The 25,553-nt window shown below is 42.3% G+C and overlaps 1 protein-coding gene across 8 annotated transcripts in view; it reads right to left on the bottom strand.

Moving 5' to 3' along the window:
• Positions 1-4,714: 4,714 nt before the first annotated feature.
• The window catches only part of RBM6 (RNA binding motif protein 6), a 92,698-nt gene continuing 71,859 nt past the window's right edge, over positions 4,715-25,553 (bottom strand). For 4 of the 8 annotated variants that reach the window (XM_019723809.2, XM_074312312.1, XM_019723806.2 and 1 more), the window contains 14 exons: positions 20,399-20,459; positions 18,432-18,704; positions 17,688-17,848; positions 16,733-16,830; positions 15,725-15,767; positions 15,500-15,581; positions 15,196-15,281; positions 14,536-14,682; positions 12,896-12,991; positions 11,538-11,798; positions 9,088-9,162; positions 8,294-8,391; positions 5,691-5,820; positions 4,715-4,958 (listed from right to left, as the gene is read on the bottom strand). In XM_019723809.2, the coding sequence (XP_019579368.2) occupies positions 4,833-4,958; positions 5,691-5,820; positions 8,294-8,391; positions 9,088-9,162; positions 11,538-11,798; positions 12,896-12,991; positions 14,536-14,682; positions 15,196-15,281; positions 15,500-15,581; positions 15,725-15,767; positions 16,733-16,830; positions 17,688-17,848; positions 18,432-18,704; positions 20,399-20,459 (1,737 nt within the window). In that variant the 3' untranslated portion in view covers positions 4,715-4,832. Of the gene's footprint in view, positions 4,959-5,690; positions 5,821-8,293; positions 8,392-9,087; positions 9,163-11,537; positions 11,799-12,895; positions 12,992-14,523; positions 14,683-15,195; positions 15,282-15,499; positions 15,582-15,724; positions 15,768-16,732; positions 16,831-17,687; positions 17,849-18,431; positions 18,705-20,398; positions 20,460-25,553 lie in introns of all 8 variants that reach the window. The other 4 variants (XM_074312303.1, XM_074312304.1, XM_074312306.1 and 1 more) reach the window with 1 other exon arrangement.

Raw genomic sequence — 25,553 nt, forward strand, 5'->3', positions numbered from 1 at the left:
CTTGCTAAAAGTGCCTTAGAGAGTGCAGTTTGCTTTCAATGACCCGATGTAAAACACCCGCTTAATCCGGTTTTAGGAGAAGGAACGTTAGTTGATCGCTTGTTGAATTATCGGCCGCTGGATTATTGGGCTAGATAATTTACAAATATCTATTTTTATCTTCATAACGTATAAGAGGATAATTAAACCCATTTTGCAGGTAAGGAAATTGAGGTTTATGGAAACTAAGAGAATTCTTGAGGGCAGGTCTTCAGAGTATCATTCCATTGATATACTCTAGTCCAGGGGTGTATAAACTTTTTTCAACGTTTTTTACCAAGGGCCATATACCGTAAAATACACAAACAGCCGGGCCACTCACTCTAAGTGAAGTATGTATTGCCTCACCTGGTTTATTTAAACTAAATACGTTTCTGGAATTTAATGTGGGCCAATTAAAAATGGATTGTGGGCTGCAGTTGGCCCGCTGGCCGCAGTTTGGACACCCCGGGTCTAGTCTAAGGCAAGGGCTTGGGAAAATCAGTTTTCAGGATTAATTTATTACTTGGACGTCTAGTAGCGTCTCAAAGTTAACACAGCCAAAACCCAAACTTGTCTCCTTGACAACCTTCCCCAGCTCATAACCTTGGAGTAATCCGTGACTTTTTTCCTCGAACCCAGTCTGTCAGCAAATGCTTGACTCTACTTTCAAAATATTTCTAGGATCTGACCACTTCGAGCTGCCACTGTTGTCCACCTCGTCATAGCTGTCACCACAGTCTTTGTTTTATAGAAATAGTAGGTCACACAGAGCAAATAGTGGTGGACTGGTAAAAGAACTAGTAAGTTAGATTTCAGAGTCCATGCCCTCAACAACTAGAATATAAACTCCATACAGACAGGAACTTTTGTTTACTTCACTGCTATAGCCGAGTGCTTCCACTGGTGCCTGGCACATGGTATGCACTCAGTATATATTTGTTGAATGAACAAATGAATCCACTACCAAAGTTAACATTTGTAACAAAGTATAACATTTGAGGCATAAAGAAGCAGGAATCCTTGGGTGACTTGAGAGATGTTTTGGACTTTGGCCAGTGAGATGGTGGTATTCCTAGGCATCGATTTAGCATAACTTGCCCCCCTGGCATTATTGATAAATGTAGTTTTAATGGAACTGAGTTTTCAGGTCACATATACAGATTGAAAAATAGACCATGAGAAGGCAGAGGAAGAGAATCAGTTATGGAAAACCACACCCACATTACTCTCTTCTAGATAAGAAACCTTTCAAAAATTAGTGGAAGGATGTCAGTGAGGAAATTGCAAACCAGAAGCTTCAAATAAATCTTTTTCCTGGAAGCATCTTTAAACATGGTCCAACTATGGCTATCCTACATCAAAGGCATTAAGTGACTGACACTGGAAACTCTTTGGGTACTTAAACCTGGCAATAGATGGAAAGGTAGAAATCTCTGGATTTTGGAATAACAGGTAACTTATTTCTGTTCTCTCCATCTCTGCAACTCCCCATCTACCTACCTACATACCTAGGTCTGTTTGGCTGCTATAACAAAATACCACAGACTGGGTAGCTTATAAGCAACAAAAATTTCTCAGTTCCGGAGGCTGGGAAATCCAAGATCAAGATGCCAGCGTGGTTGGAAGAGGGCCCTCTTTCAGGTTGCAGATCTCTCTTGTATCTGCAAATGGTAGAAGGGTCTATGGAGCTCTGTGGGATCTCTTTGATAAGAGCGCTGATCCTATTTATGACAGCTCCATCCTTATGACCGAATCACTTCCCAAACGCCTCACCTGACAGCATCACCTCTGGGGGCTAGGATTTCAACATATGAATTTGGGAGGGGGGGTACACAAACATTCAGACCATAGCAATATACTCGTGTATACACACACACACACTCACACACACAAATACACAGAGGGTGCCAAAAAAAATGTATACACATTTTAAGAAAGGAAAAAACTGTATTAAAATTGTAACTCAATATATACTGATAACAAAAGATGAATACAAGTGATGTATATACACCCTTTTCATATATATGTGTGTGTATGTAAGTGCGTATGACAATATTCCAACTTATGGGGGGAATATATCTATAGATATATAGGTATTATATATATGTAAAACTTTTATCAGAAAAAAGCAAATGTATGCAATCCACAGAAGGCACTCAAATATTTAATTAAACGTAAAAGTGAAAGAGATGGGTCATTCCAACCCTGCAATGGATGATGCAGGTGCCAAGAATCCAGAACCTGTGAGACTTAATGGCCATTAGCAGTTAACTGCCTTCTTCCCAAAGCAGTTCAACAAGCATTTCTGAGAATTCCTTTGGTGTTGCTGGGCTGGGCTCCACACCGGCCACAAAAGCTGTGTGGCTGGTTGTAAAAGGTACAAAATCAGTCTTGAAGGAGGTGCCTAGAAAAAAAGATAGTTTCCATTCAGAGGTTGCTGACCTTCTTTGTAGACATTGCCCTGTTGAGCTCCAGAGCTGTGCCCCCAAAAGCCTGTTTGGCAGCTGAAGTGGGTCTGGAAAAGTTTAAATCCCCAGCTAAGTAAGGAGAGCCAACAGTGAGTTGTCTTTTGTTTCAAATAAAGCCACATATGTTCACTATAGACTAAAGGATAATTTAAGATTGACTTTCCTACTTCTCTGATGTGAAAAAAAAAAAAAGAGTAAAGTTCTCTTGACGAAATAAACATCTTCAGTCTCTCCCCTGCCCCCTTAATCTTCCACCACTTGGCAAAAGAAAAAGGCAGTTCACGTTTTGATCCCAGGCTGGAAACTACTGCTCTAGAATTAAAAGTAAAAATGATTTATGTGAAAACTCTTGCTTATGCCAAGAAACTAAAATAATTCCTTTTGTCAAGATGGATTTTGATGAACTGAAAGATGCAATCAAAATTTAATTCAACAAGTATTTTCTATAGACCTACGAGCTCAGACTTATTCACTCATTTATTGACTGCCTACAGTGTTAGGTCCTGTGCCAGGCACTAGGTGTGTAATAGCGAAGAAAATTAGCCAAGGTCCCTGCCCTTATGCGGCTGTCATTCTGATCAGAGGCCTCAAGGAACTTTCCAGGGACATCATAAGGTGACACATTTTCCACACCCATTTCTATTTTCATCAGTCCCGTAAGGTACTGTTTTTAAAAGGTATTAAATACTTTAGACCTTATTTCGAACAACAAAATCTCCATTAAAGTAGCGAAATAAAACTAGAAAACTAGGCAATAGCCTGAACCAGTCTGAGGTCTTCAGGGAAGATGCTGCTGCCACCAAATGACAAGTTCATGTCAGATCATCCCAACGGCTTGCTGTACTCCTCCCTCAAGGCACTCGTCATGGCAGTAAGTGCTCAATGTCCATCTTCCTCATTGGACTGAGTCCCATGGGCACAGAGACCCACACTGGGCTTGCTATGAGCCCAAGTGACAAGCAGAGCAGGCTCTCAAAACATTCATAGAATGACCACTTAATAACCTGATAGTGCTTCTGCTGGGCAGCCAATAGCCTGGGTCAACTAAGGTCCTTCACTAGTGAAGCATTTGATGTGTCCCACAGCTCATTCTAGGCCCAACAGGGTGACACAAAGTTAGTAGAAAAACGTCATCTTGTCGGCTCAGGACAAACTTGGATCATCTTCCAAAGTGTTTTGAGACCTACTCAGTGAAGGTTAGACAGCAAGTACTGAGATACTAGATGTACGTGCAGAACATCAGTTAGACCAGAAGGGCTCTTGGAGTGCATGTCTGGTGCTGAAAGACTCAAATGGGCCACCTTCTGTAATGCTGCATTCGTGGTAGCAAGGCCCAGCATCTGGGGCTCTCGATCCCTAAGCCAATGTGCTCCTGATGTTGTTTTCCCTTTTGGAGGAGTAAAAACTTATTAAAGATTCAGAGAAAGGGACTATTATGTCTGGACACAGCATGACAATTTAAATTCACATTTATCATGCCTGTTGCTGGAAATGTTTTCTCCTTGCTGTATGCCCACCTTCCCTTACATTTCCCACCCACTACTATCTATCCCCTCTAAAATGCCAATCCCCACCCCACCCATTCTTTCAAGAGCCCTCCTTGGTCCTGCCTGATGCATCCAGACTCTGCCGTTAGACCAGGGGTTGGCAAACCATAACCTATAGACCAAATATGGCCTGCAACCTGTTTTTGTAAATAAAGTTTTACTGGAACACAGTTACAATCACTTGTTTATGTATTTCTGCCTATGGCCGCTTTCTCCCTACAACAGGACTGAGTAGTTGCAACGGAGATTATCTGACCTGTAAAGCCTAAACTATTGACTCTGGCTCCTTAGCATAGAGTACCCAGCAGGCACTCAGAAAGAGTTTTCACAAATGGCAACCCCTCCAACAATGGGAAAGTCAGAAGAGGGCTTTTAAAGGTCATCAGAGTAATAAACTAATACATGGAAATAATTCAGCCTTGTCAGCTAGCGAAGAAATAGAAACAAACAATGAAATGCTACTTTCACTAATTGATTAGGAAAATAATTTTTAAAAATCTGAGTCTTCACACAGGCTAGAGTTCAAAAGTCACTGCCATCCATCAGGCTGTGCTTCGGGGCTCACGGCGTACTCTCCACTCCGCATCATCTCAAATGGGCCCACATCACGCCACTCTCCCTTCCACCAATAGCCCCCCCCCCCCATTTATGGGAGAAAAATTTAACAATGTAAAAAACTCACATTGAAAAAAAGTTTATTTAAAAAAGTTCTAGCAGCAAGAACAGTAACAAAACAAAAGGAGAGACGGACAAACAAAACAAGGAGGTTGTGTCCTATGGGACTTGTCTCCATTCCTTAATCAAGTTCTTTATACCGAGCAAACATGACTCTTCGCACAGCGTCTCGGTAAGTCTCATTGGACTGTCTCTTGCTGGTTCTTCCTGGAGCCCCTACACTGGGCCCCCTCATCCGGCCTTCAGTCTGTAAAACAAAGGCAAACAGTGACGTGAGCTCTATGAATTAAATTAGCCTCAAGGCTGGTCTTTGACTACAAGCATTTCCGGATCAATAAGGAGCAGGATATAGGGAGAATTTTTTAGATGTTTAATAAACAAATACCCAAGATGAATAAGGAGGATGGTGACACCATGATTTCAGGATACAGGATTCAACACCAGAAATATGAGAAGCCAATCTCCTGTAGTTGGCAATTTCAGAGGGGGGCTAAGCGAACAGAGAATGTGCAGTGTTTCCTCTTGTCACCTTCTCTCTCTTTTCTTCCTGAAAACTGAGGGGCAAGGCCCTTTCTGGGAACCAGGACTAACTTCATGCTCCTGAAATTTTAGCTATCAAAGACCTCTGATGACAATCCCTCTCAGAGATGCCGTTGTACTTTTTATTGCTGGTTCCCTGGATCTTTTCACCAAATGATTCTTTAGTCTCAAACTGTCTAACTCCCACAATGCCTCACCTCTTACTCCATGTAAGAATAAGATGAGCCCCATTACAATTTCTCTCTCCCCTTTCCACCGCCAACCAAACTGCAAAAGGCCAGCACGCCCAGCTATAACCCAGTAATTGAGACCGATGGGCTTTCAGCTCTCATGTCCTTAGCCAGCTGAAAGGCAGGGACATAGCTTTGGGCCACAGAGTGAGAGGAAGTTAAGTATATTCCAGGCTCATGACACCCCAACAAGAAAGAAGCCATTTCACCTCTTCCGCTGAAGCCAATCCAGGATGGCCATATCCGAGGCCTGCCCCCTTCCTCCAGCCGGTGGCCTGCTGAACATAGCCTCCTTTGCTGCTATTGTCGATACCTTCTTTACCAACAGGTTTACGATCACTGCGAAAGTAAAATATACATAGATGCCATCACTTTCAAAGTGACCCATTTGTGAGCCTAATAAAAACCTGTGTTCTTGATTCAGATTTGCCTCTTCTTATGTATATTAAATGATATCTTTGAGTGCTTGCTATCTACGCAACAGGTTCTGTCCTGGGGAATACACAGATGACCAAGGCCTGACCCTGTTCACGTGGAAGGATGTGAGAAGGATAATACGTCAACAGATGCTTACAGCACATTGCAGAGCTCAGCTATGGATGCGGCACCAGTAGATATCTGCTGTGGAAATGCAGCAGAGGGAACACAAACTCTGAAGGGGCATCAGCCAAAATGACAGGAATTCCAAGAGGGGGTGCATCTGAACTGGGTCTTGACAAATGAGGAGTTTGTGAGCTAGAAAAAAGTCATGAGAGGAGGAGACGACACAAGCAAGAAATGAAAGAATCGAAGAGAAGTGGTAGGAATTGACAAAAGGCGGCTTGGGCCAAACTGTAAATACTTGAATATCATGCTAAGTCATGACTCTGGACTTCATCCTTCAGGCAAAACAAAACAACAACAACAAAACAAAACCCTGAAACCTAGGCCTTTCTCTAGGCAAGGTCTACCTCTCCAAAAAGACGAGTTTTAGGAGAATTCTGTTTAAAAAGGTCAGTTTGGTGGTAGGGTAGAGAATGGACAGAAGATCGAAGAGAAAAGATTGAGATAAAGGAGTCCATTTTGGAGGTGAGCTAGAAAGGGGGGCAAGGCTTACTTAGGGATGTGGTCACTGACAATACAGGGGATCGAGGAGGAAGACGGGGTCACACCAGGTAGACCATGTGCAGTGATGTTATTCCGCTGCAGTAGGAATACAGCAGGGTTAGCAGGACTGGACTATCACATGGAATACAATCTGAGTCATCGTGTAGTGTGAGAAGCCCGAGAGGTGTCCATGAAGACATGCCCAGGAGGTAAATGGAAAGAGTGATTTCAAGCTCAGAAAACAGAACTGACTTAGGATGGAGCCATAGGACTTGTTAGCCTATTAGTGGTGGCTGAGGCTTTGGGTACCTTAGACAGTCAGGTCAAGAGGGCAGAGGCCTGGAGAGGATCAGGAATTATCCAGACAAGGAAGAGGAGCAGGAAAGAAGCCTAAAGAGGAGGAAAGCCAGTGGACTGTGGTATGAAGGGCACGGAGGATAGTGTCTTAATCTGCACAAAGCCCACGTAACTCAGGGCTAGGATGTCCTCCTTCCTCGTGGCTGACTCCTACACCTTGTCCTAGTCCACAGAGAATGACCCGACGGGATGCCACATTGAGTAAGTGGTCTCACCTTAGCACTTCTTAAAAATGCAAATAGAACAGACGAGAATAAAAAGTATCAGTTCCACACAGCAAGGAAGTATTTTTCATGAAGATTTCAGCTACACACCTAGACATGATTACTGGGCCATGATTCAGAAATAACCTCTTATTGTGGGCTTTGAGCAAATAAGTTGAAATGCCAGAGCCCCAGCCCCATCTGGCCTCCTCAGGGGCCTTTCTCCACCGTCACTGCCCTCTTCCCCACAGGTATAAACTGCCCTGGCTTCTAGTTCTTTCGCTAACCAACAGAGAGATCTGCTCGAGTCTAACGAGATCAATACCTTGCTTATAAACATTTGATAAGCGCCCACTGCCCTAAGACAAAGACCTCGCCTGGCATTCAAGGAGTATGAACTTCATGAACTGGCCTCTGTCTGCTGAGCCAGGCTCATCTCCTGTCACTGAGCCCCGCACCCCTAGTGTTTAGCCCCATCAAGCTTAGAACTTCCCAAATGCATTATGGCCTCTCTCTTTCATCCATGGTGTATTCAGTTCCCTCCAATTGAAATGCCCGCCCCTTCTCCACAGAGTTTCTGTGTCTGTCCTATGAGATAGTCACCTAAGCCTTCCTTATTGTGTGTTCAGACAGTCAAAGATAATATGTCTGCCCACCTGAGTAGCCTTGCACTTTGTGCAGCATCTGTACACAGTGGGTTATCGACAAACTCTTTATCTCTGGGCTCATGACGTGGGGACTATCTCACTGGAAACAAGCACAGGAAGCTAAAGATCAAATATCTCTATCAGCAGCCAACCACTTATTCAGCACCTATATGTAACCTATATGAAGGTTCTCTAGAGAAAAAGCTAAAGAGTGTGACATGCTTATCATGCCCATAAGAAATGAGTGACAAGAGAGAAAGGGTTTCCAACCATGGCCACTCCAGCCCTGGCTTTGAGCAGCTAAGCAGCCTGCCAAGCTTCCATGCAAACATACATATTCCCTGTATAAAGACAGGTGGTCAAAAGGCTGGGGTGAACCTCAAGCTCAAGGAGTTCAGACAGAACCTACTTCCGATAACCTCGCCTCCTTGAGGCAGAAAACAGCAGCACAGTTGGAGAAAGGGATGGTTTCATCATTAGGTCTTGAGGCCTAGACTGAATCAAGAGTTCCGGTCTTACCTGTCAGTTTCCCTGGAGTATTTAATTCGTTTCCTTTCTGGAGAGTCCGAAGATTGGAGCTTTTCTCTGCGATCATTTCCTCTTTCTTTAAACCTTCCCTGTTGGTAGGCAGAAGAACAGATCTGAGATTTCCATCTGAGGGCCAGAGGAATGCAGAAGCTCTACTTTATTCCTGATATTTCCATTAATGTGAAGGGAGTTCAACTGGTAACTCCTGGAATCTCTCGCTCCTTGACACTCTTCTTGAAAAAGCAGTGGCTTCTCCGACCAGTTAATCTGGGAAGAATAAGCTGGTAAATTTAGCTCAGCTGTCTGTTCCTCTTCTGAGGAGGAAGAGATCTCCAATAGGCCTTCATAGGCAGATTCCTAACCACTGCACAAGACCTGCCCTGGGCCAGTGAAGCCTGAGGCTGGGTAGGTGATTTGCCTAATTGTGTGGTCTAGGTGGCAAGTCCATTTGGCTCTCACAGGAAGCTACTTCCAGCCTTTAAGCAGTAAAAGATGTTATTTCAGCATCCCTATCCAACACTCCTTCATTGATTTTAAAAGCTGGGCAGGAAAGATGAGTGCTGTTTATTTGATCTACCCGGAGACCCTTAGCACCACCTTTTCAAAAAGCATCAACTTTATTAAGGTCTAACTTATAAACAATAAAATGCATCTGTTTTATGAATTTTGAGAAATGTACACACTGTCTTTTAGAGCCTCTTCGTCCTCTGTCTTCGGCACAGCCTATAAATTCTACACTAGAAAGCAGAGTGGGGTCCTGGCAGCAACAGGTCCCCATAGCTTACCTCCCGTTCTCTCCTCTCCAGGTAGGCCAGCTCCTGCTCAGACTGTTTTATCTTCCGGTGGATTTCCAGGTTTTGCTGAAAAGAGAAAGAGTTCTATGAACATACCATATTTTGCGAGGTATAATGTACTCCTGTGTATAATGCGCACCCATGTTTTTGGCCCAAACTTTCAGGGTAAAAAAATCTTTCGCTTTAATTTTTTAATTCAAATTTTTATTTGTTTACATTTAGGTACTTGTTACATTTAGGTAGTTTTTTGTATTATAAAGGAATTTTAGCATTTATTTTTTATATTATGGTACGAGAAATTTTATGCAACAAATAATTACAAAACACAAGAACAGATACAAGGTACAAGAAATTTTATGTACCAGTAACAAATTTACGGTATTTATACATCATAAAAGGCAAAGAAGTCTTCGTTGTTCCAAGTTGGTCGTAAGTTCAATAAAACCAATGATTGTATTCCAGGGTATTATTTTGCATACAGATAATCGTTATTGATTTCTAGAGTCACACTTTTAATTCATAAACATAAATAGAAGAATTAAAAACATTTATATAGATACAGAATTAGTACTACCCATGTGTAACATGCATCCTTATTTCTCCCTCACAAATCTGGGCCAAAAAGTGCGCATCATATACAGCAAAATACGGTAGATCTCATAAAAATGGTTCTAGAAATGCCTCCAGGCCTTTCCCCATAGTTGTTTCAGGACAGAAGCTCCTTCCACTGACCAACTCTCCTAAGTGATCATAAGACCCAGCAAGCCACAATCCCTAACTGGTCTTACTTTAGGCTCAGCAATCACACAGATTAGTTACGTGGAGTGGCCCAAGGGAACTGCATTCTACTTCTATCCAAAATGTAAAAGACACAAATTTGATTTATATCTCTTTACCTGAGATAAAAATTATGGGAAAGGAGAATTCGAGCACACCAGTGAAGAAAACCAAATGCCCACAGGCTCGGCCTATCACCACCACCACCGACCCTCCTCAGACACTATTCACGCTTTCAAGCCCCCAGAAAAACACGAAAAGTAACCCCAAGGTCCTGAAAGAGCAGACTGCTCTGAGAGTTCCCTACTCTTCACGCACAGTCCCACTCCACAATGCCCTCGGGCCTAGGTAAGAAACATGGTGGGCAGAGCAGCTCTTGTGCATAGAGGGGGCTCTCGGCCCTGACACCACAAGGAAAGGAAAGGGGCTACATCTGCTTTCCACGGCCCCAGAGCCAGTTCAGTTGGTGGATCTACCAGACCTCTAGTTCCTCTTTCCTGATAACTACTTTTTATCTCTTTAGCCATTTATTAGCATTTTCATCAGAGAGCTGAAATTCAAAGGTGTCAGTATGATGACACCTTTGGGATTTCAAAAAGTATGATGACACCTCCGGCTTTCAAAAAGATGGAAGGGACTTAGGAGGTAGTCTGTTGTAGGGATTGTCAGAAGGAGCATCTCAGAATCCTAGAAGCTTTGCAGAGCCTCCATAGGCAGCTGGGAGAAGAGCTGTAGCTTCTCAGCTTTCAGCCACGTAAGACTGGGTTTGGTACTGAGAGAAAGTTGAAAGCCAATCCCCCCCGCCTGCTCTTGCAGCATCTGCTAGAGAAGGAGTGTGAAATAAATCACTCTAGAACACGAGGCCACCTAGGGCCTTTATTTAACCAGAATTTGGCTCCTTGGCCAGTATATATAATTGGGAAGACTGCAAGGCAGGACCGCTGTATGTCAATTTAACACCCCAAGAATAGCTGCTGTGCCATGGCTTGTAGCAGTAACTCACTATGTGAAGAGATGGCAGAATGTGACCCACCTTTGGGGAAAACTGTCCGAGTTAGATAAAACCAGGTGAAGCCACCAGGTATTAAAAAAGAGAAGGGGCTGATATGAGGTCCAATCGTGAGGTTAGTGACAGAGCTAGGATGAGACACCCAGCAAATGAGTTTCCTAGTCCATGACCTCTTCTCCGGTTGTCAGCACTGGCGCCATGGTTGGTGCCTCAGCCACGCTGTTCGCCTTGGATCTACACACTGGAGGTTTTTTTTTGTTTTTTTAAACATTTATTTATTTAAGTGTGTTTTTCCAGGACCCATCAGCTCTAAGTCAAGTAGTTGTTTCAATCTAGTTGTGGAGTGCACATCTCACAGTGGCCCATGTGGGGATCCAATGGGCAACCCTGTTGTTAAGAGCACCGCGCTCTAACCAACTGAGCTAACTGGCCACCCCCGCACTGGAGTTTTTTGAAGGTGGGCACAGCTTTCATACATAGCAACTCATGAACAAAAGGTGGAGGAGCAATGCATTCTTGAATTGGACTGATTTAATTATGGGAGCTGGGGATGAAACAGGCTGCGGGAGGACAGCATGAGCTTTTTTATTCCCTGAAATGCTCGGCGATGGTTAAGAGTCAGAAGCGTGAAAGGTTGGGGCCCCTCCCCTAATACCTTGTGCAGATCTGAGAGCTGCTGGTGTTTGATCAGAACCTCTTTATTGGGAAACTGCCTTCTGCAGAGCAGACAAGCCAGTTTATTCCAGTCAGTGAGCTTGTCTTCTTCGTTCTCCTTCTTGGTCAGCTCCTCCCGCTGCTGGGGCTGCGCTGGGCGGGGCTGTGGCGGAGGGGGCTGCTCCTCCTCCTCTTCCTCCTCATAGTCACTGTCTCCTCCATATTCCCCCAGGAGGCCAATCAGTGGGTTCACCACCTTAGGCTGGAAAGGAGAAGGCCGGGAATTAACACCAAACTTGACTTATACCCGGGGGTCTGTGTTTCTGGATATTCTGCTATGGGCATCTCGTTTCTTCTTTTAATTTGAATACTAAACCGGGTCCAAAATAGGCCCACTGACCACACTGTTCATTTTCCAGATAGAAGCAACATGGTTAGAGCTTGACTTTTCACCTTGTTCACTGATACAAGCCAGAAAAGTTCCCTTGAAAGTTGACTCTAGCAACAGAACAGTGAAGACAAGGAAGAGAAAGGGGAACTGACTTAGGACACAGGAAGAGTTACAGAGTTACAAGTTACAAAGAGGAAGGGATAGCAACCATCTCCAAGTCACTGTAACTGGGAGAAAAGCAAGTTTTATTAAGGCTATAGTAAGCCCCAGGGCAAAGGGGGTTTAGGAAGTACACTAAAAACAAGTGAAGGATAAGCACTCAGGCAGACAGCTCCAGCTCCGGAGTAAGGGGAAGGCAGAGGCGTGGTTAGGATGGATGTGTCACAGTGAACTGAATTAATAATGTGGAGCAGGCAGAGTATTTATCAGTAGCTTATAGGAAACTGTTACACAATGATGCATGGACACTGGCCGATGAGCAATCAAAATTAAACAAAAAAGCATGGTTACTATTGTTATATACTGACATTTAATCAGAATCACTTGTGATTAGATTGAGACTATCACTTTAAGGCATCTGAAAAAACGGTCACCAATGTTAGCACTGTTCACTCTGGCCAGAAACTCCACATCTAAGAGATCTTACGCAGTGCCAACGACAGGAAGCATCAGGCCAGGAAAATGGGCTTCCTTGGTCATTTAGAAGGGAAGAATTAACAAGACCAAGATTACAACTTAAAAAGGGCCACATATTCCCTGGTCTGGTGGGAATGGCACAGGGTAGAAGGAAGGAGGACAGATAGCTGTCTCTGATTCTCCATTTATATCCCTATAACAGACAGGAAAAGGGTGCTTGTTTGTGAGACACAGAGCTGAAGGACCAAGACCCAAGTGAGGCACCAGCCTTTGAAATTCCTTTCCCATTTGGACCAGCCCCAGCCCTCCCCAGGGCAGCAGCTTAGCCTTACTGGTGGAGGACTCTCTTCCTTCTTCACAGTGGGAGGCAGTGGCTTCTTGAAGACGTCTTCTGGGGGTGCTGTCCCCTCACTGGCATTTTCCTGAAACTGATCAAATCCAAGGTAATTCTCATGTAATACTCATAAACATTAGGCTAAGAGTTAACCCTGTTGAAATTAGTCTGATTTTCCAAACCTCCTGTGGACAAAAAAAGGGGTTCTATGGAAGTAACCTCATGGGGTGATCTGATTATAAATTCCTAAATGGGCAGCTCATGGCAGGTAGTCTCACCCCAGGCATGTAACTGCTTTAGAGAAAGGTTTTAAGCCAGCCCTGTCCATTGTTAGTTCTTGTGTATCTAGGTTAACACACCTTTTAAATGCCAGAAGTAATACCCCTCTAAGGGGATATTAACTCACAAGAAAGTATAATCTTGTTAATTATCCTGTAATCCAACCTCTGCCTTGCTTTCCCCCATTTCCATGTAATCTTCCTTAATTCCCTCCTTAATTTCAAAAGCATAAAAGAAGCTGCAAAGCTGTCATTCTTTGGAGCATTTGAGATCTTGCTCCCTGGCATGTTGTCAGTTTGGCTCAAATAAACTCTTAATAAAAATGCTCTATAGGTTTGGGTGTTCCTTACATTGATTGATATTCCTAATTTGTGAAATATCTGCAATGTTGCTATGATTTCAAAAATGAAAAACCTTTAAACACAAAACCTTTAAACATTAGTACATATTGAGTGATTACGATGTCAGGAACCAGGGGAGACATTTACATGCATTACTTTTCAGCTTTTACTACAATCCTCTAGTCATTAATATCCTCATTCTAGAAATGATTGGGAATATGGTTAGAAAAAAATAAGCAGTGAAAGAAGAATCCAAATATTAAGCCAAGGTGACGCTAAAGTCTAAGTTCTCAGCGTCTCCCTCTTTCTCTCTAAAGAAGTATCAGTATTAGATGGGAAAAAAAAGACAAGTTATGAATTGAACTGAAAGCATTCATCCATTTTCACTAATGTATAACTGGTGTCAAGGTAAATCAATATAATTCTTTGGAAAACAATTTGATTTTATCTCAGGAGATGTAAAAATATTCATCAGCTTTGATTCTGAAATTTTATCCCAAGAAAATAATTTAAAAGGAGAAATATTGTAAAATGCTAAATGCTGTATATTATGACAGCATAAGATTAGAAAGAAGAGACAAACAATGCAGGAATGAAGAAAACAAGGGTACACTTTTACTGTGAATTTTTACCAGGCAGGTATTAAAATAATAATTAAAAACATTATAGAAACATGGAAAAAATACTTATGATTGAACATAAAGTGAATAAAGAATAGGAAATGGTATCGGCTGCTAAAATAACACCCACAGAACTGCGCATACAGAGTCAAGCACTGAAAAGGGAAGGCAGGAAAGTAAAACTGTGGAGCTGAGGGGCTGGGGTTTCAGCAGAGTCACTTGGTTCTACCACCCCCAGTTTTTGCATTTGTAAAGGAGAGTGACCCGGGCTGTTAAGAGGCAAGGGGATGGCCTGCTTAGCGACTTTACACCTCAAACCTGATCTCTGCCTGCTGAAGATTCCTTTATTTTAACCTGCAATTACGTGGTGAAACAGAGCAACTCACAAGTCCTCTCACCCTCATCACCCCTCGGTCTTTTTTCTCCTTGCCATCTTTTTTAGACGTTTCCTTCTTGCTACTTGACTTTCCTTGACTGGTGGGCTTCTTTTCCTTGATCTCTTCTTCCTCGGGTGACCCAGGGTCCTGGGGCACATAGACTTCTTGCTGCAATACAGTGGGAAACAGTTAAGTTTACGGAATGTTCCACTTTCCCCCTAATTCCAGGCCTGAGGAGCACAGTTCCCTTCTGGGGGAAAGAACAGCTCTCTCCCCCCCAAGCCTGAGACCCTTCAAACAACCTAAAAACCTACTCCAGGGGCCAGGACACAGCCAGACCACTCACTGTCCCTTTTTCCAAGAGCAGCACTGTTCTTACCTGTAATGCCACAAGGCATTGATTTTTCCACACAGGCAACAGTTAATATAAAAGTCATCATCTTTAAAATCCACCTGAATAAATATAAGATCTGGACTTTTTAAAATACCAGACTAGACATGAGGTACAGTCAAAGTAGCTGCCTGGAATGGAGAAATATTCAGTTTCCATAGATTTAAACTTTTCCTCTTTTTATGTAATGAGCAACCAAAGAATTCAGGGGATAAAATGTTCAAAGCAACAAATTATAGTTTCTTTCCTCAAAAGGATCACTGACAAGGTAAACAAAGCCAAAAACTCACCTGGGTGTTGGGGTCATAATAGGTTCCCGCCAAGGGGTCATAATAGTAGCCAGTAGCAGAATCATATATGTAGCAGTCAGATGATGCTAGAGGGGATAAAATCAGAGCCAGTGTTAATCCCTGTCCCATGAAGCCCCAGGATGAGGCTGGCCAAGCCACACAGGTGCAGAACCTGTAGGTGACGCGCTCTCTGAATGAACATCCGCAGTCAACAGCATCTCTGGTTAACTTTGTGACCAGAAAGGTTTCAATTAATGAGCAGTCAAGCCAAAAAGAACAGTAAAATAAAACAAAGGGCACTCACACTGCTGTCCTTGTCGATTTGTATCTGAAGACCAGTCTGAATTTCTGCCACCGCCCCTTCTATCTCGGAAATATTTTTTACCCTATCACAGAAAGGCAAGTTACATTTCTGGCACTTCTGAAAGCCACTGACCTTATTAACAGTCACCCACTGGAGAGAATTCAAGATCACTCTTTTAGTCACTTGAGGATTTTAGGACCACACTCCCCAACTGCTGAAGCCTACCTGATAGTAGTGCATGTGGTCAGAATGGTCCGCAGAATCATTTCTGCAACAAACAATACAACACGTCATGTGCCTGCTACCAAAAGCCACTTGAGAAGTGAATAACCCTACAGACTGGCCAAGAAACCCTCTTTTCCCCTTTTTGCAAGGAAAGAAACAACCCCAATAGTAAGCAGGTCTGGGGGTGCAGACTCCCGAGGGGAGGAGCAGTGGGACTCCTACAAAGCCATCTGCTGGAATGAAACAGCAATTGAGTTGAGGGTGCAAGTGCCGGACCATCCCCACCCTGTAAGCCTGCTTCTCTGATGCAGCCATTTCCCAGGTACTACTCCTGGGCCAAGATGAGTGAAGGAGTAAAGAGAAATTAGGTTTCCCAGTGCTATGGCGGCATGAACAAGGTCAGGGGAGTGGAAGTCAGGACAGCACTTTCTTAGGATTTCAAGGGACAAGGCTGTATCAAGATTTGTCTGCACACCCAAGACTATATCATCATTTGGGACCCAAATGTACCACGCAGTCAAGAAGGAAAGGACGCAAGTATCTAGTACTACTACTCAAGGGAAAAAAAAAACCTAGTGTCAGAAGAAGGCAAGCTTCAGAAAAAGAAAACATATATACACGTATCTGAAGCAACCCATACTGGGAAGGTATCACATCTTACTACCGTGTTTCCCTGAAAATAAGACTGGGTCTTATTTATACCGTATTTCCCTGAAAATAAGACCGGGTCTTATATTAATTTTTGCTCCAAAAGATGCATTAGGGCGTATTTTCAGGGGATGTCTTATTTTTTCATGTACAACAATCTACATTTATTCAAATACAGTCATGTCATCTTCTTCTGGAACATCGTCATAACGTACTAAATACGTCCGTCGGGCTGACGATCTTAACTGGGGCTTATTTTCAGGGAAACACAGTATCTCTGTCTCTCCCGCCAGGAATAGGAATTTCCTCCCAAAACCTTGAGTGGAGGCAGCACAAAGGAACCCCACCCCTCTGCCTTACCTTCGTTTTCCAGTGGCCAGGTTTACAGCTACCATCTTCCCATCAATGCTAAACGGTGGATCAAGGTTCTGCAAGATCTTCACTACACGAAGAGCTTCCTGGGGAACCAAAGACACATGTGAACCCGAAGAGAGAAAAGTCCATGTCCTCTGAAAGAGAACTGAACAAGAATTTTCCTTCTCAAAAGAAAAGTTTACTAGACATTGTGTTCTGGTCGTAACTGTAACAGGAAGAGCACACTGGCAAAAACAGGCAACTCTTAATAAGGGTTGATCAGAATAGTTTTTTTATTTTGTTAAGTACCCCTTTTTCTGAATTACACAGATTTAAGGTTTGCTTCAGAAGAGAAGACTGGACAATCAACTCAGATTCATGATTTTGTTTTCTGTTTTTGGTCAGTTTCTGGTATAAATTTTAGAAATTCAAATCTCCTTCTTTTAGGCTGCAACCATCTTCACATCAGATCCAGTTTACAAAGTTCCTTGTGATTTTTGAGCATGAAATCTAAGAAATACCAATGATTTTCATTACATCTTCATGTTACTTCCATAGAAAAGTGCCCACAACTAAAACTTCAAGCCGTAAGTATCTATTAAAGCAACCAAAGGCCGCCTGTGGTTGGGCAAAACAACTTTGAGAAATCAGAAAATTCACTAAACTGTCGCAAGTTTCAGTATCAAATTCTTCACAAGTGACTAAGTTCTCCCTCTATTTTAATTGGAAATTGTAAATGCCACAAAACAAAAGTGGATCTGGAAAACCACTCAGAGTTCTAAGTTTCAAGAGCAGTCACTTCACCTGAATGAGCATGAAGCCCAAAGGAAAGAACAAGAGGGGTTGTTATGGTACCAGGTGGCACATGAGAATTCCAATGATAAAAAAGAAGTACTTCGGACCTTCTTGAGGTTTCTATAGGCAGCTGTCCCGAGGCCACTTCAAGGTGGGGGAAACTCACTGCGTGGGAGTCGAGGTCAATGAAGCCATAGGTGTGGCCCATCGGGCCAGTTCTGTTCTTGATGATCCGGACGTTAGCAGTGGTAAGGTGGACATAGGGCTCCAGCACTTCCACGATCACCTCAGGTGGTGTGGAACGATAGATGCGTTTGAGCATGATTGCTGAACAAACCAAGCACACATGCAGAGAAGCAAGGAAAGAGAGAGAGAGGTTAATTTTTGAAGTCCTCAGAGCCTGACTGTCCCATTTTTGCTGCAGATAACTGCGGAAGCTACTTGCTCTGGCAAAGCTGGGTCTATAACAAAACGCTAGTCAAATAAAGACTTCAATATGGTGATGGAAGGAGATCTGACGCTGGGTGGTGAACACACAATGTGATATATATAGATGATGTACTACTGAATTGTACACTTGAAATCTATGTAATTTTACTAACCATTGTCACCCCAATAAATTTCTATTTTAAATAAATACGTAAATAAATAAATACTTCATACTTTTCTTCACCAATACTCGGAAATCGAAAACTATGTTTCTGCTGCATTTGAATAGCAACTTGCTATTTGGAGGATGAGGATTCCTTCCACGAGCACAGCAAGGCCGGCAGAAACCAGAAGCCTCTGTGATCAGGCCGAGCAGTTTTACTAAGGTGTGGGAAGCAGCTGGTCCCTACCCACAACACAAGCCATCTATTCACCAACTGAGGTGGTCGCAGTCTGGTATAGGCCTTGACAAGCCACTTACTTTTGCTTTCCCCATCCTGGCGTGTCTCCCCAGACCACGGCTCCTTCTCTCGGTCTCTTCGGAAGGTGAACCCTTCCCTTCGAGGAGGCGGATACCTTTCTCCTTCTCTCTTCTGATGTCCCAAACGTGGTTCTTGTCCTTCTTCCCGCTTCCTGGGCTCAGGTTCCTTATCGGTGGACCTTGGGGTCTGGTTGGGTTGTTTTTCTGATGGTGCTGGTATGGATGTTTTCTGAGGCTGAGGGTAGGTTATTAACTCTTGCTTGGTCTCTGTCACTAGAGGAACAGAAATATAAAGAATCTCCAGCAAGTTTTATCTAAAAAACACTACCGCTGTGATTATTCCTTAGCTGACATCAAATACGGATACTGAAATGTTTTTAATAGCCTCAGAAACACCTACAAAAAAATCATTTTACTGTTAAGAGGAAATTTCTATCACGTCCCAAATATTTAAATATAAGAAATCCTTCATGAGACTCTGGACCTGACTATTATAACCAATGATAAGAACAGATTTGGGAACAAAATTACCAAAGATATGGTCCTTGAAAGAAGTTTGGTCGAAACATATATCCCAGACATATATATCTAGGAGACTTGCTTCTTTCAAGGTCATGGTACTGAGACAGTTGTCTTAAATTCTGTAAGACCACAGGCCCTCTCTCCTCGAACAGACCTATCTGCATACAGCTCATTCACAGGCAAATAGTTATAATGGGCAAATGCCCTTCAAAATATAAATGATTCACTGCAAATCTCTTTCTATAGGAGGATAATCTGTCCAGTTAATTAGGGGCATGTTTTTGCAATAAATCATTTTTGGAGAGTTCACAGGAAGCCAAGGGGCCCACAAAGAGACATTCTATGGGAGCAACAGAGAGATTAACAGCAGCAACAGGCAACTAGTGAGCACCTGTGTTACGTGTTTCCAGGTTAAAGTTGTCTCAGCCATCTTATTGGTAAGGTGCCCAAGGGTTTTTATAAACCATCTATTTGTTTGTTAGAACCGACAGAGAAAGAAGTCTTTCTTGGAGGAAAAAACACAATTTTGCCTAATCTGAAGTAATACAACAAGCTAAAACCCTCAGTTATTTACTCACCTTCCCACATGGTGGTTTGGTCTCTAGAGCACACAGAGCCTTCCCCAAAGATTTTCAGAACGCCTGCTTTACAGCCTTTGTTAGAGAGTAGAATCTCCACCACAGGCCAAAAGCCCAGCTAAGAAACTCGTTGTAGGCTACGTTCTAACCATGGAACAGTTAAGCTATGTAGAAGGCTACCTGGCCCTGCATTGAACTGTTTTTCATGGTCATGCCCTAGCTTTCCTTAAGGGATGCCATCAGAAACAAGCACATGACAGTCATTGCTACAGGACTGTTGTCACGAGTGCCTTTGATAGTCTCTTTAAGGTTGTCTACTTAGAGATTCTCTGGAGAAATTTAAAGTCAAGTGACTAAGAAGCCTGGTAGGTTTATTCCTCTATAAAAATAACATACACCCTCAATCCTGATTATTTTCTCGTTTATATTTTTACTGTTACTTTAACAAATGTTTTTTCTGTTGAAGATCCTGAAATGTTTACATAGCGTGTAAATGAGAAAATAATATTGATAGCAAATGATTCCCAGCAACTTCAAAGAGGCGGGGGGGTGGGAGGGTCACCTGGACTAATGCCAAGTAGACTCTTCCCAACTTAACATCCTTCAGTGCATTCTAAATCGCAACACTACTGACTCTACTCAGCGGCTCATTTAGCTACCGCGGTCTGAGGAGCCCAAACCCATCTCTTTCCCTGGTGGGACTGAGATCCAAAGTCACATGGAGTTAGATATCACAATGCACTTTTAAGAACTTTATTGATCAACTTATATTTAGGCATGACTACCCTTAAGCTAAGGAAAGCATGAAATTTGTTTCGCTCCATGCGCAAAACAAAAACCACCACCACTACCTCTACCGCCACTCACCTTCCCTCGGGCACTTGCAGAATGAACATGAGGATCGGTGCCCACCAGTGCTGGTCTTACACTGCAAGAGAAAGAATTCAATTTGACCGAAAACTGTTTTTAAAAACTTTATATATATCCAAACACAGCTACACCTGCTACAAATGAAAGACGTAAGCCATATCCCAGATCACCTGAGAGCAGGACTCTGACGTCCCCACACTCCTCAGAGCTGGCAGACAGTGCTGGTATGCTGCTGTTTGAGAGCTGCTTTCCAACAGGGCACCTGGACTTTGGAGCAGCCCCACATACCTTTGCCCTGGACAAGAATTTCTACAGGAAATAAACTTAACCAAGAAAACTGGACTGTTAAGATGGTTTATGGCTACTACTGACACAAAGCCATTACCACTCACAGTTTGCTCCCAAAATTTAGTGATGAACTGGTTATGACAGCCCCATTCAGGCTTGGATGGAACTGAGAATTTAATTATCAATTACTTTCTCAAACACTGATTTAAAAAAGGGCAAGGGAGGAGGAGGAAGATACCATATTTTGCCATGTATAATGCACACCTTTTCCCCAAATTTGTGAGGGAAAAATAAGGATGCCCATTATACATGGGTAGTACTAATTCCGTATCTATATAAATGTTTTAAATTCTTTTATTTATGTTTATGAATTAAAAGTGTAACTCTAGAAATCAATAATGATATCTGTATGCAAAATAATACCCTGGAATACGATAACCGGTTTTGTTGAATATATGACGAACTTGCAATGATGAAGAGTTCTTGACCTTTCATGATGTGTACTCATAAATAGCATAAATTTGTTACTGGTACATAAAATGTCTTGTACCATAATGTTAAAAAACAAAGGCTAAAATTCCTTTATAATACAAAAAACAAGTACCTAAATGTAAACAAATAAAAATTTGAATTAAAAAATTAAAACGAAAGATTTTTCCCCTGAAAATTTGGGCCAAAAAAGGGGGTGCGTATTATACACAGGAGCATATTATACATGGCAAAATACGGTATGTAGGTTGTATTCTGGCAGCTATTTTGAGGATGTTAAAAGGAAAAGGAACATTCACTAACCCAGAACAGCGAAGAAACACTTTGTAATGCCAATGTAATTCTCCTTGTATGAACCTATGAGCAAAAGGCAAGCATGTTGCCCAATCCCACAAGCCCTTGAACTTTTGCCACTGTTCTTTCAAGTGCTATGAGGGCAGAGCATTAACTGGCAGGAAACCAAAGAGCAGGACCCATGAAGAGGATGCTATTTGAGAAGGGCCTGACAGGGTAAGAGTATGCCAGATGAAGGAGAGGCGAGGACAGTAACAGCAGCAGCAGTAGTGGCTCATGATTAAACAGCACACATCATGTTCCGGGCCTACTTCACATGCCGTGACTTACTGATGCAGACAACTATCATCTCTCCATTGTGTAGATGAGGAAACAGGCCTGGAGAGGTGACGTAACTTGGGTAAGGTCATTATAGCTGATGATTTCATTGTTCCCTTCTCTGTAAGCAGACCCTACACACAGCCCTGCCCATTGTCAAGTGACTGTGGTGCTTCCCCGTAGGCTGAGTGCACTTCCCCTCTCCACTGTCATCCTTGGCCGTGTGTCTTGCTTTGGCCAATGGACTGTGAGTGAACGTGACCTAAAGGTCTCGCAGAAGTTTTAAGAGCCACTACTTGTGCGAATGAGCCTCTTGTTTTTTCCCTCAGCCAGGAGAATACCAGTCTCACATCAGGACTGTTCCTTGTACCTGGGTCCCAGAATGGGACCCATGGAGCAGAACTGCTAGCAATGACCCACAGGCCCCAACATAAGTAAAGAATATGTTTGTTGTTTTAAGTTACTAGGATTGGGGGGCTATTTGTTATCACAGCAGAGCCAGGATCCTAACCTCAGTAGGTACAGTTTATTTTATCCCCATGCAGAGATCGAACCGGTGTTATTAGCACCACTCTCTAACCAACTGAGCTAACTGGCCACCCTCAGTAGGTACAATTTAAATACCGTAACATTCACCTATTTTAGTGTCCAATGCAATGATTTCTACTACACGTATAGTGCAGCCATCATCACAATCTAACTTTAGAACATTTTCAACATCAAAAAAGAAACCTAGTAGACTTATTTCCCATTCTCACCCCTAGTTCCACGGAATTGTGCGATATATGACTTTGTGTCTGGTATAGTTGTCTTTGAGGTTCACTGATGTTGTAGCATGTATCAGTACTTCATTTCTTTTTATTGCCAAATAGCATTCTATTGTATGGTTATACCACATCTTGCTTATCCATTCATCAGATGATGGACTCTTGGGATGTCTCCACTTTTGGCTATTGTAATAATACTGCTATGACTGTTTTAAAAAGTCAGTACATTCCACATCAGGCCAAAGATCACATACAGGGTTGGCACCTCAACCCTTCCCAAAAAAGCACAAAAATTAAAAAGTACCCCCGAGACAGCTAAGCAAGTGGCCTGTCAGTTTATGGGACAATGTAACCAAGCCATTCTGTTCTTTCAAGCAACAGCCCTGGCAATAGCTGTGTAACTCTGACATCAGAAATCAACATTTGTTATATGCCAGTTAACAGAAAATAGAGTCAAATTTTCTCTTTAATGCTAGTTCCCCCCCCCCCATCTCTGATGATAAAAGAAACAGTACAGTGCATGATAGCTGATATGGAAAATATAAGAGAGGGGGAAAATCACCCATAATCCCAAGACATACAGGTAATCAATATTAAAATGTTATATGATATCAAAATTCTAATGGCTTTTTTGGCAGAAATGGAAAAGCTGATCCTAAAATTTATATGTAATTGCAAGGACTCACATTTCCCAATTTCAAAACTTACTACAGAGCTACAGTAATAAACAACAGGATAGTATTGGCATAGGACAAAAATATCGATCAACAGAATAAAATTGAGAGTCTATAGAAATAAACCTTTAAATACAGGGTCAATTGTTTTCCAAGAAGGGTGCCAAGACCATTCAATGGGGAAAGAACAGTTAATTCAACAAATGATGCAGGGATAGGTGAATATCAACACGCCAAAGAATGAATTTGGACCCTTACCTCACATCATGAACAAAAATCAACTCAAAATAAGTCAAAGTTCTAAATATAAAAGCCAAAACTATAAAATTCTTAGAAGAGGGGCAGCCGGTTAGCTCAGTTGGTTAGCGCGCTCGTAACACCAGGGTTGCTGGTTCGATCTCCACATGGGCTAGTGTGAGCTGCGTCCTCCACAATTAGATTGAAACAACTACTTGACCTGGAGCTGATGGGTCCTCGAAAAACACACTTAAAAAAATAAATAAAAGCTAAAAAACAAATTCTTAGAAGAAAACATAGGGGTAAATCTTTATGACCTTTGATTTGGCAATGGTTTTATGACACCGAAGAACAAGCAACAAAGGAAAATCATAAATAAAATGAACAGCATCACAACTAAAATTTCTCTGCATCAAAGAATACGATCAAGAAAGTAAAAGACAACCCCCAGAATGGGAAAGAATATTTGCAAATCACATATCTGATAAGGGATCAACATCCAGCATATATAAAGAACTTCTAATGACAAAAAGACAACCTAATTAAAAATGGGCAAAGGAGGGCCGGCCGGGTGGCTCAGGCGGTTGGAGTTCTGGGCTCCTAACTCCGAAGGCTGCCGGTTCGATTCCCACATGGGCCAGTGGGCTCTCAACCACAAGGTTACCGGTTCAACTCCTCGACTCTTGCAACGGATGGTGGGCTCTGCCCCCTGCAACTAAGATTGAACACGGCACCTTGAGCTGAGCTGCCTCCCGGATGGCTCAGTTGGTTGGAGTGCAGTCTCTCAATTCCTCCAGTCCCGCAAGGGATGGTGGGCTGCGCCCCCTGCAACTAGCAACGGCAACTGGACCTGGAGCTGAGCTGCGCCCTCCACAACTAAGACTGAAAGGACAACAACTTGAAGCTGAACGGCACCCTCCACAACTATGATTGAAAGGACAACAACTTGACTTGGAAAAAAGGCCTGGAAGTACACACTGTTCCCCAATAAAGTCCTGTTCCCCTTCACCAATAAAAAAATCTTAAACACAACAACAACAAAAATTGGGCAAAGGTCTTGAATAAAAATTTTTCCAAAGAAGATACAAGAGGCAACAAGCACATAAAGATGCTCACCATCACTAGTGAGGGAAATGCAAATCAAAACCACAGTGACATATTACTTCACACCCACGAGGATGGCTATTACAAAAAAATGGAAAATAACAAATATTGGCAAAGACGTGGAGAAATTGGAATCCTCTACATTGCTGGTGGGAATGTAAAATGATGCAGCTACTACTGTCTGTGGAAAACTGGTGGACAAAAGTATCACATGATCCAACAATTTCACTCCTGGGTATATATACTCAGAAGAACTGAAAACAGGTGTTCAAATAAAAACTTGGACATGAATACCATAGCAGTCTTATTTACAATAGTCAAGAAGTGGAAACAACCCAAGTGCCCATCAACTGATGAATGGATAAACATGTGGTATAGTTATATAGTATTATTCAGCCATAAAAACGAAGTACTAATACGTGCTACATGATAAACCTTGAAAACATGCTAAGTGAAAGGAAGCAGACACAAAATTCATACTGCATGATTCCACCACTTACATTAAATGTCCAGAATAGGCAAATCCAGAGATAGAAAGGTTAGTGGTTTCCAGGAATTAAAGGGAAGGGGAATGGGAAGGGACTGCTTAATAGATGCGAGGTTTCCTTCTGGGGTGATACAAAAGTTCTAGACTAGACAGTGTTGATGGTTGTGCAACATTGTGAGTGTACTTAATGACACTGAAGTACATGCTTTTAAAAGGTTCAAACAGTACATTTGATGTTACGTGTATTTTACTACAATTTTAAAAATATTTTCCTAAATTAACACATGTTCTTAAGGGAACAGTATATCCATGAAATACGAGTGCTTTGGTTAATGACAACCTCAGCTATACAAATTATATTTCACTGAGATTAGTAAAATGTCAAGCTAGTTTTTACTGACTTTTATTAAGTTCTATAATAAAATAATGGCTCAGAAACTTTATACATGTTTCATAATTATTTTTGAAACTAAGTAGTAGCAATAAAAAAATGA

This window comes from Rhinolophus sinicus, chromosome 5 (genome assembly GCF_057876585.1).
Source record: "Rhinolophus sinicus isolate RSI-liver-muscle chromosome 5, RSI-T2T, whole genome shotgun sequence".
In the NCBI taxonomy this organism is placed as follows: domain Eukaryota; kingdom Metazoa; phylum Chordata; class Mammalia; order Chiroptera; family Rhinolophidae; genus Rhinolophus; species Rhinolophus sinicus.